At 35.5% G+C, this 14,422-nt stretch overlaps 1 protein-coding gene across 4 annotated transcripts in view; it reads left to right on the top strand.

The window, feature by feature from the left end:
- The window catches only part of NPAS2 (neuronal PAS domain protein 2), a 282,607-nt gene that overhangs the window by 137,806 nt on the left and 130,379 nt on the right, over positions 1-14,422 (top strand). For all 4 annotated transcript variants that reach the window (XM_007501138.3, XM_007501137.3, XM_007501139.2 and 1 more), the window contains one exon: positions 13,199-13,252. In XM_007501138.3, coding sequence (XP_007501200.1) covers positions 13,199-13,252 — 54 coding nt within the window. The remainder of the gene's footprint in view (positions 1-13,198; positions 13,253-14,422) is intronic.

Genomic DNA, 14,422 nt, shown 5'->3' with positions numbered 1-14,422 from the left:
ATCCCTTGAGCTTGGCATGGTGCCTGGCACATAGTGACAATTAATAAATATTTATAGGCTGACTGATTGAAAAGAAGAAAAAATGAAAAGAAAATGTCATTAGCTCTTCTTACTGTAGTCATTCTGGCTCTTTGTGATGCCTGTTTCCTTTGCTTGGTGTTCACTCATCCTCTTTTACAATACATTCTAGAATTTTCCCAGTAATCAAAATCTAAGACTTCACCTCCTTTCTTCTTTTGGAAACTGGACAGCTTACTTCTACAAACTTTTACAGATTTAAGGTACCATCTCATTTTCCAGAATCTTTAAGACATTCTTGGCAATGGATTAGCAGTCCCCATCTGCCAATTCTTAGGTTAGCCTAAGATGTTCTTCATACCAGTGCATGGGCTCTTTTGGCTTCCTTGGTGTGGCAACTGTCACATCAGTTAAATTTCTTTAGGAAATGATGATAATCAGTCAGTTCCTTTACTTATATTCATTTTTTGTTTTTCAAAGTCAACAACCTTTTTTTTGTTTGTTTGTTAATATAGATTGGGTTGGAGTTACATTTGCACATGGTACCTTTTCAAGGGTGAAGAGTGTCTATTCCTTATCCTTATCTGTTCTTCTAATTTGATGATAATTTTGACTACTGCTCTAAAGCAAGGGTTCTTAACTTTTTTTGTATCATGAATCCCCTTTGGCAGTATGGTGAAACCCATGAACTTCTCAGAATGTTTATAAATTCATAAAATAAAATAAATAGGATAACAAAGGAAACCAATTATGTTGAAATACAATTACCAATTTTTTTTTAAGTTCATGGGTGTGGGGTTAAGAATCCTTACTACAATGTTGATGATGATAAGACTTTGCTTGTTTCCAGGCAACAAAGAAATAAAATACTAGAGTTACCTTTAAGTACAACTAATAATAAAGAGAAAAAGAGGTGGTTTTAGTTCACATTAGTGAACAGTTTTCAAAGCATATTTCATTTTAAAAATATAATCAGTGAAATAACATTTACAGGCTCCCACACATGTGATATAAAATTAATCTAAAGTGACACATTGCCTACTCACTGTAGCTGATGGTAAGGACATAAGGCAAAAGTTCCATTGACAATAAATAAAACACTAAGCCAACCAATGGTGGATTGAGAAAACATGTCCTCACTTTTTTTTTTTTTGTGATGATTTCAACTACTTCTTGATATAGTGAAATAAATGAAAAAGTTTTATGTTTATTGGTTGGGAGGAATTTGAGAGCTAAATTGGACCTTGTAATTTGAATGATTTGTGAAATCTTCACATTTTTGTTTTCTAGAACAATTAATGCCAGTACCAGCATGATCATAAAGTAAAAAATAGAAGTTTTTTAATAATTTCTGAGTTTTGTGGTAATGTTGTATGAATCAGTGGACCTACAGACAGAATCAGTTGACCCAAGATCAGGATATTCTGAAGTAAAGAGTGTTGGACCTCTGCCTTTCTAGGCCAGGGGGGTGGCATGGTACCCATAGAGAGTACTATGTTTGCCATCTTTGGCGTGCATGCCATAGGTTCACCATCACTGACTTAGCCTATGAGCTCCATGAGAAGAAAGATCTCATATCTAATCTTTGTATATCCTTCCACCAAAGTGTCACTGTCTAAAAATGCTATGAGATATGAGTAGTTTTACTCTATGGCAGTATATATCATTACAAACAGGCATAGAAATGTAGAGTGTGGTTTTGAAGGCAGAATATGAATTGTGAGGAATTCTGGGTGATGTCCACAAACTCATGATGAATTTAAAAGTTCTTATTCTTTCCATTTTATTGTATCCTCATTAGGCCTGACGGCAACCACCATAGACTTCCTTTGTCTTACCCTCTTCTCAGTTGTGTCTTCCTGTTCTACTGTCTAGGAATCAACATATTCTGACTTTATTTAGGGATCACTTCTGCTAATGAGAAAGGAAGTACTTCCATTTTAAGACTATCAACCAACAAGGATTTTTTTTCATTTTATTTAACTAGATGATTTAGAATATTTTTCCATGGTTACAAGACTCATGTTCTTTCCCTTCCTTCCCCCCCCCCCCACTCTCTTCCCATATCTTATGCACAATTCCACTGGGTTTAACATGTGTCATTGATCAAGACCCATTTCCATATTATTAATATTTGCTCTAGGGTGATTGTTTAGAGTCTACTTTCCCAGTCATAGCCCCATTATTCCATGTGATCAAGCAGTTGTTTTTCTTCTGCATTTCTTTCCTCACAGTTCTTCCTCTGGATGTAGATAGCGTTCTTTCTCATATGCTCCTCCAAATAGTTCTGAATCATTGAATTGCTACTAGTAGAGAAGTCCATTACATTTGATTTTACCACAGTGTATCAGTCTCTGTGTACAATGTTCTCCTGGTTCTGCTCCTCTCACTCTGCATCAATTCCTGGAGGTTGTTCCAGTTCACATGGAATTCCTCTACTTTATTGTTTCTTTCAGCACAGTAGTATTCCATCACCAGCATATACCACAATTTGTTCAGCTATTCCCCAATTGAAGGGCATCCCCTCATATTCCAGTTTTTTGCCACCACAAACAGCACAGCTATGAATATTCCTATACAAGTCTTTTTCCTTATTATCTCTTAACCAACAAGGATTTTATTAAACCCTTATTGTGTGCAAGGTACTAGGCTAGTAGCTGATAGGACAAAAATGAAACAGTTCCTATCCTTAAAAAGTTTAAATTCTAGCATTTAGAGCTTGAAGGGACCCCCCCCCCAAAAAAAATCATCATTTTCCCATAGTCCTTTGTTAAATTTAAAACCAATAATTAGATGTCTGCTGGCATCTAGTACCTTTAAAAAAGGTATCAGCCAGGCCTTTGGTTCAGCCTTATCTCTTGTTAAACCAACTCCAAAGACAAGTTAAAAATGTAGTTTTCACTTCCCTGTAGAAATCCTTCCCTGAAATTTTAAGCTATATATTCCTATATCCAAATATGTCCATTGATAGAAATACAAATTAGGATATTGGTAATGGAAAGAGGCCGGAAATCTTAATGTCAGAAGATGTGGATTCCATGGGTTGTCACTGTTATAAGAATGCATAGTCAAAATGCAATTTTGACTATAACCCTCAAATTCTCTATACTATAGTTTTCATTATTATAAAATGAGAATAATAATTCCTTCCCAGTTCAGCTCCAAGTATTCTTGCATAAGGATCAAATGAGGGCATATACATTAAAAGAATTTGAAAAGTTGAACAATTTTATAAAACACATGTTATTATTAATGAAGAATGCTGCCCTACTTAGCAAGACTTTGCCCCCCCAATTTCTTCATTGTCATTAACAACTCAATTTTGCTTTTTTCCAATAGTCAATTAGTCTACACTTACTAAACTGTTTATTTTCTTCTATTTATCAGGGATATGATTTTGTCTCTTAGATATGTACTAGTAGACTTGGCTAGTTGTATTTAGCAAAGATTTTAAGAGATTTATACGAATGAGCAACTATACAATCTATAATCAGAAAGTTTGATTTATTTAATTTCTTCAAAAAATACGAAGGGTAGCTAGGTAGCACCATGGATAGAGCAACAAACTTAGAGTCAGGAAGATTTGAATCTCATCCCAGATACTTCCTAGCTATGTGACCCTAGGCAAGTCGCTTAATCTCAATTGCCTATAAAAATGATACTAAGAAAGAAAGCAAAGTTTATATTAAATATATACATACACATATCTATATATCTTGCACACAATACGGATATAATAAAATCCTTGTTGGTTAAGAGATAATAAGGAAAAAGACTTGTAGAGGAATATTCATAGATTTACTAGTTATGTGAAAGCTATGCTTAATTAAATCATATATAACATAAATAAAGTACTGTGTAAACTATAAAGTACCATATAAATGCCAGCTCTTTTTAGAAGGAGCTGGTATGGGGAGATAATTAGTTTAGTTTTGAACTTGTTGAGTTTGAGGACCCAATGAGGAATCTTTGGGGAAAGGCCCAGCATGTAATTGGAAAAGGGCTAAAAGTTGGTGAGAGCTGGAAATAAAGGTCTAAGTCTAGCAATATGTGTAAACATGAATATTATGACCATGAAAAAGGATGAGATCACTAAGGAAAAGAAAATACAAGACAAAAGGGCCAAGGACAGGATTTTGGAAATATCTGAAAGAGGATTGTTGTTGAGCCATTTTTCACTTGTGTTCAACTCTCCATAACCCCATTTTGGGTTTTCTTGGCAAAGATACTGGAGTGGTTTGCCATTTTCATTTCCAGCTCATTTTACAGATGAAGAAACTGAGGCAAACACAGTTAAGTGACTTCCCCCACAGTCACCCAGCTAGGATGTGGTCTGAGGTCAGATTTGAACTTGAAAACATGAGTCTTCTTGACTCTATCCATTGTGCCACTTAGCTTGCTGGAATAAGAGAGATACTTCTCCATGTATGGCCAGAATGGAGGAGAAAATAGGGAGAAAATACAGACAAGATATGGTCATAGAGGTAAAAGTAGAAGTAAGGTGGCAAAGGAAGACAGAAACAGGTACTACAGAGAAACCAAAAATGTTAAACCTGGATGCATCTGGGTTGTTCAGTGTATTGATAGCCAGGCCTAGAGATGGGAAGTTCTAGGTTCAAATCTGGCCTCAGATACTTCCTAGCTGTGTGACCCTGAGCATGTCACTTAATCCCCATTGCCTAGCCCTTACCACTCCAATGCCTTGGAACCAATATACATTATTGATGGATGGGGAGGCCTTGGTATGTCTATAGATGTTAGGAAAAGAAGGAAAAAAGAAGGAGAATGAGTGACTGGAGAAGAAAGAAGAAATTATTGTTGTTTCCCAAAAGAAGTAGTTTTTCAAAGGAAGAGTACTTCTTCCTCCTTATCAGGAGGGAAGGAAAGAATGAATAAAGATACAGAGGGAATTCTTTTGGATAGTTTCTGTCTTCTCAGTAAAATAAAGGAAACACTGATGAGAAAAAGAGAAGTATGGTTAAGGACTTAGGATCATAGCTTTAAAGCTGAAAGGAGTTAGAAGCTATCTACTCAACTCCTTTTTAATGTTACAGATAAAGAAACTGAGGCTCAGAGAGATTAATTGATTTGCCAAAGGTCACATAGCTATTAAGTGGAAGAGCATTTTGAATTCAGGTATTCTTGACTTCAAATTCATTGCTGTTTCCATTGTATCAACTGCCTCTCTGAAGAGTGGGAAAGGTTTTGAAAAACTACTCTGGGAAATGCAGGATTAACAAGAAATGGTAAAAAAAATTATTGCTAAGCACGAATGGGTCCCAGCTGAAGTGAAATAGTATGAATATGTAGTGGATCAAAACAGCTTTGTTCCACGATTCTTTCCAATAATACTTAACACTATGTGAGTAGAATTCAATTAGGAGAGTTCCCCTGGAAAGGTTCAGAGTTGATGGTGAGGGAATCTGTATTGATCATTGAAATGGGGTCCAGACTTTTGTAAAGAGATAAATGAGGACAAAATTATCTCTCAAATTAAGTAGATAAGAATGGAATAATTATATCTTATAGTGAGGATAATATTCCAAATTTAGACTTCTTTCATATACCATTTTCTTTTACAATATCACTAAAAACATGTATATTGAGAATATGTACATAACATAAAATTTTCTATTTTATTGAATTCGGATGAATCATTTAATTTTAAGTATTTTGGAAAATGCATTTCTGCGCTTTTCCAGAAAGTCTGTAAATTCTTAACCCTTCATTATAAAGTTGTCTCCCTTATTTATAATTGCAGTAAACTACAAATCCTAATTTTATAGAAAGAGATGGTTAGTTTTGCTTTTCTATTTAAGCTTCCTCTTATCCTACCTTCAGAGTAATAGTAGTGGCATTCCACATCCTACCAACCAACAGCTATCATATTGGTCCAGGATTTTCATTTTTGTCTCTGAGTTTCCTTTCAACTTCATCCTTTGACATTGTACACAGAGACTGATACACTGTGGTACAATTGAATGTAATGGATTCTCTAGTAGTAGCAATGTAATGATCCAGAACAATTCAGAGGGATTTATGAAAAAGAACACTATCCACATCCAGAGGAAGATCTGTGGGAGCAGAAACCCAGAAGAAAAACAACTACTTGATCACATGGGTTGATGGGGATATGATTGGGGATGTAGACTCTAAATGAACATCCTGGTGCAAACATCAACAACATGGAAATAGGTTCTGATCAAGGACACATGTAAAACCCAGTGGAATTGCACATTGACTACAGGAGTGGAGGGAAAGAAAGGAAAAATATTCTAAATTGACTAAATAAAAGTTAAAAATAAAATAAATTAAAAATCAACTTCATCCTTTGTCCTCACCTTATAATCATTGTTTTGCTCAGTATTTTTGAGTGATTATTGGATATAATCATTACATTTAATACTTGAAAAGATGATGATGGTTTTTCAAGCCCACTAACTGGTTTACCACTCCAAAATAGATCATAGAAACCCAAAACTGTAAGAGTAAGGTTAGAGTTGGAAGGTACATTAAAGATAATCTAGTCCCCTAAATCCTCAATTTACAGAAAATCCAGGTCTAGAAAAGTTAGGTGACTTATTCAAAGTCATCTAGGTGATAAGTAGCTGAGCAGGAACCCAAACACAAACCCTCTGATCCCAAATCTAGTGCTTTGTCCACTAGTTATTATTAATAATTTTAAATTAATTATATGATAATTGGTAATTATTATCAATTAATAATAGCAAACATTTAATAATGCTTTATGGGTTATAAAATGTTTTACATTTATTATCTTATTTTATCCTCACAACAGTCCTATGAGGTAGGTTCTATTATTGTCCCCATTTTATAGATTTATAAACTAATGCTAAGAGAAGTCAAAGATCTTGCCCAGGTCATTCTAGTTAGAAAGTTTTTGAGGCAGGGTTTGACCTCAGATCTTCCCAACTTTAGATTAAGTACTCTATCCATAACTTTACTACCTACGTCATTGAAGGCGATTTATAGAAAATTCACACAAGGTAAGCATTCACATAGAGGTCAAAAGAATCAACACAAGGACACTCTAAAGGTCTCTCTGCAGAAATCTGGTATCAATTGAGAGACATGGGAGATGCTGGCACAAGACCATCCAGCATGGTATGTCCCCATTAAAGAAGATGAGCAAAGCAGGATTTCAGTAGCTCAAAAAAAAAAAATCCATGAGATGAGCAAATTTAGAGACATCTCCATCTCAAATGTTCATATGGGCTATTTGTGACCTGTGGTAGAGTCTTGTGAACTCATATTAATCTTCTTAGCCACAGACAGACACACTCTATCTTGACCCTGAAAGAGTGATGGCATATTGGTCCTCTTCAAGTATTGAAGGACAATAACAACCAACCAATACTAAATAGCCAAGATGTTAAGAGATCATCTTTCAGAGGTAAATAAGATGTCTCAGACAGTTGTTGGCTTACTGGTCTCTTTTTATAGATTTCCAGATATGAAAACTATGTAGTTCCATTAATAAGCTATTCCAGAAGTTAGTGACTGACAATAAAAGCATTCTTCCTTATGCCCACCAGAATCTCTCCTGTTTTCATTTAAGCTCATTTTCTCTTCTGGAGTACTCAGCAGACAACAAGCACAATTGTTCTATCTTAATCATTTAAAAAATTTTCACATAATTAAAAACAGTAACTGTCACTCCTTGATATTAATTCTCCAGGATAAACAAGTCCTATTCCTTTCATCTTTCCTCCTAAGATCTGTTTTCCATCCCTTTGACCTTTGTCAGTTTCTTCACTCATTGTTTTAAAAGCAATGGCCAAAATGCTGACACTTGTTTCTAAACAAACACAAAATAAAATGGACATTTCCCTATACATAGTAGAACAGAAAGAGGATTGACCATAGACACAGAAATGATAGATACTCACAAAAAAAGTAAGAGATCTGGCCAGGTGACACAGAATTACTGAACAGAAAATACTTGTCCCTAATAGGTAAGTAGGGGATTGAAGTATTCCAGAGTTAACACATGAGCTGTTTCTTCAAATATATGTGTGCCCCAAGAGCTTGGCCAGAAGCCCCTATATTCTAATGAGTTAATGGATATAGAAATGGGTAACTTTTGCTGCCATATACTTTTTCATGAGAGGAAGAAATTGTAGTTGTCTTATCTTCTACTCCATCTCTGAGCTTCAGTAGGACAGCAGAAAATCTTAAATCATCCCATTTCTGGCAGAGGGACTTAGATATTAGAGAAACAGTCCAGCAAAAGTAGGTTGGAGCTCAGTAAAAACAAATGCAAAGGAATGCGTTTAGGGATCCAAAAAGGAATTACCGAGATGCAAGAGGGCCTTCTTACTGCTTAGCCATAGTGGACCATAAGTGATTTGCTCAAAGTACCTAAGTTCAATAGACAGAACTAACGGTCAAACAAGGATTCCAACCCATTAGTCTGTACAAAGAATCCATCTACTGTGCTTGTCTTGCTCTATATTGCCTAGCGTCAGGTACATTGTACTTTAATGCACCTGATGTCTCCTGACTTTTAGGTAGTTCATTCCCTAAGCTCTTTGGAAGGCCAGACCTGTGTACTGTTGCCTCATTAAGTTGGACTTAACACCACATTTTTCATCCCATAAAGTTCTGAACAGTGTCCATCTGGAAGGCATTAAACACATGTCTATTTGCAGATGTGTTAACCCCCATTTTAATTACTATACAAGACTCAATTGCTGAGCAAGATCTTCTTATAATTCTATCATAGAGGAGGCTTTTCCATTTCCTGAATGAAGAATTTACTTAATTGGGGGTTCTATCTGCATAACTCTTTTCCTTCCCACTTTGAATCAAAGCTGTGTCTCTGTATCATGTGATACTAGAAATAAAAATGAAGTGCTGAGGGGAAAGATTTGTTTTTTGAAGTTTCTGTTTAGACTTTCTCAAAATAAATATTCTTAGGGCTGATATAGACAGGACCACAGGATCATAGATTTCAGAAATAGAATAGACCTTTCATTTTATAGATGAGGAAACTGAGGTGAGAGATGTTAACTGACTTAGCCACAGATAGTAAATGGCAGAGGATTGATTGGGGTTTTATCTGCATCAATCCATTCCCTTCTGCTTGAATCAAAGCTGTGTCTATATCATGTGAGATCTGAAGAATGAAAATAAAGTACTTGAGAGAAAGATTTGTTTTTTCATTCAAGGATCTCTAAATGCAACCAAATCTGAACTTATTCATTGAGTGCCACATTCTAGGATAAAATGATGAAAAACCAACAGCTATAGCATTTTTCCTCTTTAAATATAATTTTGGGTTTTTTTTTCAATCAACAAAAATCTATTTTCTCATCTTTCTGCTTTTCCTTACCATTGGAAAAAAAAGAAAAACAAAACCCTTATAGCAAATATGCATAGTCAAGCAAAATTATTTTCTGCATTGGCCATGTCCAAAAACATATCTCAATCTGCATTCTGATTTCATCTGTTAGATTACCTCTGTCAGATGCGTAGAATGCTTATCTACTATCTTAGAGAACAATAGTTGGTAATTGTGTAGACCAAAGTTCTTAAATCTTTCAAAGCTGTTTATTTTCACAGTGTTGCTGTATAAATTGTTCTGGTTCTGCTTATATCATTCTGCATCAGTTCATACAAATCTTCCCATGTTTCTCTAAACCTGTTCTTCCCATCATTTCTTACCTACCAATCACATCAATAATTTTTATTTTCCCATCATTTTCCATTTAATGGATACTCCCTTAGCTTCTAATTCTCTGCCACTACAAAAAGAGTTGCTACATATATTTGTGTATATATAGGTCTTTTTCCTCTTTCTTTTGTCTTTGAGATTATAGGCCTAATCTTTGTAGAAAGATGCTTTTTAAGTTGTTTTTTGTTTTAGACTTTTAATTGTCAAAATACATGTTTTCAGTTCTTTTGAGGATAGTATCACAGGTTCACAGATTTAGAAGCAGAATAGATCCTTATAATCAATTCCAACTCCCTCATTTTACAAATTAGGAAACTGAGGCCTGATTCATTAAGCAACTCACCCACAGATATTAGGTGGCAAAGCAGGGATTTAAGCACATTGTCTTTTATTCCAAAACCAGCTTTCTTTCCACTTCATCATGTTTCCTTCCTTCCCCCTATTTTGTTTCTCTGTAGTAAACACAATAAATACAGCAATGATTTATTCTTCCCATTAATTGTGTTTCAACCATTGTCTTCCCCTCTCAGCATCGAAGGGGATTTGCATCCAACTAAATCAGCAAGCAGCCCTGCCCTGTGCTACAGTGGGCACTCAGTGGATAATTAATACATACTGTTGACTGAGAGACTGACTTCCTAGCTAGGGAAGACTCCCTGGAGAACATGAGACTTTAGAACTCTCCATGGAAAAGAAAGGAAAGAGAGTTGGAGAATTGGAGAAATGTAGAATTATTGGAGTTGATTAAATAGTATGATAGCAGGAGGAACCAAAAGTGAACTTGGTCCAGGTAATTGTTTGTACTGTGATAGGGGGCAGCATTTCTAGAGAAATACTTGTACAATAAGAGCAGATGGAAATCTCTGAGGCTTGGTACATCAACCACTGAAAGCACTGTAGATATTAATCTCAGTATGCATTCCTCAGTCCAGCTCCCTGGAAGTAAAAAGTCCCCGACACATATAGTGTCCTGCTTTTTCCTTGGCTATTAGCATAGACTTAGCATAGCATGTCTCTTTTGTTGTGTTTTTTTCAGTCTCTCTTCTTAGCCCACATGCCATTCTCCTGGTAGCATACTCCCAGAGCACATAATACATTTCCTTTTTCTAATGTCCCTTTCTCCCTTAGAGGGGAAAAAAAAAAGTATGAGACTTCATGACCCTCTTAGAATCTGCCCTTATGGGCATAATTGTTATATATGCCATGATGCCTTTGGTATGAAAAAGAGCCCCCCCCCCAAATCTTAGGAACTCATAGGAATAATATAAAAAATACATAATAATTTAAATTTATATAGCACTATATGAATAATATACATAATATATACTATAATAATAATAACTAACATTTATATAGTAGTTTAAGGTTGGCAAAGACTTTTATAAATGTCTCATTTTAGCCTCACACTAATCTGGGAGATTGGAGCTATCACTATCCCCATTTTATATATGTGGAAACTGAGACAAATATTAAGTAACTTGTATAGGGTCCTACAGCTAGTAAGGATTTTTTAAAATTGTAAATGTATTTCTTATATTAAAATTCCCAGATAACTCCCTCCCACACACACACTAAAGAAGGCATCATTTGACAAAAAGATATGTGTCTGTATAAAATTAAATTTTGCTTATTTCTATTTATCTGTTCTTTCTCTGGAGATGGACATACACAAGTCATTAATGTTCCCTTGGTTTTGCCCGATTCACTCTTCATAATTTCATGTAGGCCTTTCCATGTTTTTTTTTAATTTTTAAACCCTTACTTTGTGACTTAGAATCAATACTAAGTATCATTATATTAAGTATTTTTTTAAGGCAGAAAAGCTGGGCTAAATAACTATCGTTAAGTGGCTTTCCCAGGGTCACATAACTGAGAAATGTCTGAGGTCAGATTCAAACCCAGGTTCTTCTAAGTCCTGGTCTGGCTCTCTATCCACTGGGCTACCTAGCTGCCCCTCTATATTTTTAAAAATTAATTTACTCATCATTTCAACTGTTAAATTACTTGAACACATCTTCCTGACTCCCAGTCCAGCAATCTTTCTACTATACCACCTAACTATGAATATGGCCAGAGAATTTTTCTTTCCCACTAAATCTACTTTTTCTCTAAACTTTCCTATTTTTATTGAGGCCAGCACCTTCTTTCCAGTCTACCAGGGGTTCATAGCTTTATTTGTTTGTTTATTTATTTTTTTAGGTTCATAGCTTTAAATCTCTCTTCTGTCTACTTTTTCTCTCCATATCCATCTCTCCATCTCCATTATCAAGTTGTGTCTACCATCATTATATCCTATATCTGTCCCCACTTACATAATTACATCCTAGGTCAGGCTCTCATCAGCTCTCAGTTGTACTATTGCCATAGTCTCCTAATTGGTCTTCCTGCCTTTAGTCCTTATTTTCTCTAGTGTTCCCTTCCCACAATTGCCCAAACAATATTCCCAGTGCACAAACCTGGCTCCCTTGATCAAGGATCTTTAACAGCTCCCTATTAGTTCTAAATTAAAATGTAAATTCCTCAACCTGACATAGAAAGTTCTTTACAGACTGGTTTCCAACCTACTTTTCCAGACTAATTTTATCTGACCCCACCTTAATGCACTTTACATTCCAGCCAAATGGGCCTGCTTGCTATTCCCAGAACACATCATTCCATTTCCTGTTCCCATGCTTAGTGCTTGGAACCAACTCCTCCCCCCTTAGGATCCCTATCTCCTTTCATAGTTCAACTTATATGTCACCTCCTATAAGAAGCTTTTCCTAATCTTTCCTTCCCATTTGTGGATATTTTCTTCCATCCCAAATTATCTTATATTCACTTACCTGTTTATTTGTTGTTTTCCCCCAAGAGAATGAAAGACCCTTGAGAACAGAAACTTTTTCATTTTGTATTTCTGTCCATATTACTAAACAAAAGATTTTGCCATAATAGAGACTTAATAAATGCTTATTGAATTGTTTTAAATTCTCCACTAGTCTGGAAACTCCATGGGGGTTACTTCTTTGCATTTTCCACAGTGCCATGTGCAGAGTTAGATGCTCAGTAAACATTGGGTGAATGCTAGGAGCCTCTGGAGTTTCATGGGAATCTGCCTTTGCTCGGAAAAAAATCTTGTAGGTACATTCTGATGTTAAAATTGTTATTAGCAGAACAAACTAAGGATACCCTTTAGAGCAAGGTTTATTAAGCTGGGGTCCCTGAACTTGTTTTTAAATAGTATTTTGATAACTATATTTCAATAGCATTTATTTCTTTTGTAATCTTACATATTTGATTTTAGGTATTTAAAAAAATAATTTTGAGAAAAAGGTCCATTATCATCACTAGATTGCCAAAAGTGTCAAGATGAAAAACCCTTACTCTAAAGTTATGGAGTAAAATAGCACTAAAGAGATTTAAACCAATACCAGAATTATGTGTAAGAAAGTTGTAAAAGCAATTTGTTAACCCTGTATTCTCTCTCTTTTTTTTTATTTTTAGGAAAACCTGTGTAGAAAATCTAATGGATGAAGATGAGAAGGACAGAGCAAAGAGGTAAGAACTATTCTTACATACATTTGTATCCTTATTCTCAGATTTTTGCCTTTCCTTACTATTATTTTTCCTTCTCAGGATTTGCTAGGATGTCTGTTCTTAATCTGGCACTCTAATACCTCACTGTCTCCATTTTCTAATAGTTTCATCCTTGGGTTTGTGTCTTCTGAGTAGACTTAGCATGCCAAACTGCTTCCTATGCTGCATATTTCTCTTCAATTCATTATCGGTCTTGAGACCTTTAAAAATGTTTATAAGGGACAGCTGGATGGCTCACTGGATAGGCAGCCAGGTCTGAGACAGGACATCCTGGGTTCAAATCTTGATTCAGACACTTCCCAGCTCTGTATCCCTGGACAAGTCACTTAACCCCCATTGCCTAGACCTTATACTTCTGCCTTAGAACTAATACTCAGTATCAATTCTAAGACATAAGATAAGAGTTTAAGGAAGAATAATTAAAATAACTGTAATTGGTAAGTTCTAATGATGTGAACACTTATTCCCTGAGTATTCTATTCTATGGATACATCATTTTACCTACCTAAACCTCAATTTCCTTATCTATAAAATGAGGGGGGTTGGACTAGTTAATCACTAAATTCATTTCCAGCTCCAAATCAGTGGTTCTAATTCAAACAAAGCTCCTACCCATTTTTCCTAGGCAGTAGTATTTTGATCCAACTGCTTAGTTGGTATTTTATAGAAAAATTGAGAGATAATGAAACTATGTTAATAACTAGCCCACCAACATCAGAGGTGTTAATGCAAGTCTCCCTTTTCATGGGACTCCCTGGTTGCCTCACCCAACCTACACCTTTGGGACCACAACATGGGCAAAGTTGTCCAACCTCCTAAAGGAAAAGAAAAATCATTTCTTCTCCTTCCCACTAGAAATGCATTCACAAACGGTTAAGGAGTTTTTGATGTTTAGCAATGAAGGAAGGAAAAGAGATGGGAAAGTAGCTGAATAGGGTAGACAGAATGAAGGGAAGGCAATTTTAGGATTAGGGAGGCAGTATGTTTATGAAGGAGCCATTGGAAAGGGAGTCAATGATAATGATGATGTTAGCTAATATTTATGTAATACTTAATGTGGGCCAAGAATGTGCTACTACAGGAATGTGAGACTACAAAGTAAAGATCTCATTTGAGCTTCACTATAACCCT

Source organism: Monodelphis domestica, chromosome 8 (assembly GCF_027887165.1).
Source record: "Monodelphis domestica isolate mMonDom1 chromosome 8, mMonDom1.pri, whole genome shotgun sequence".
Lineage (NCBI taxonomy): Eukaryota > Metazoa > Chordata > Mammalia > Didelphimorphia > Didelphidae > Monodelphis > Monodelphis domestica.
Note: the sequence above shows the minus strand (reverse complement) of the source record. Positions and strands in the feature narration are given on the sequence as shown.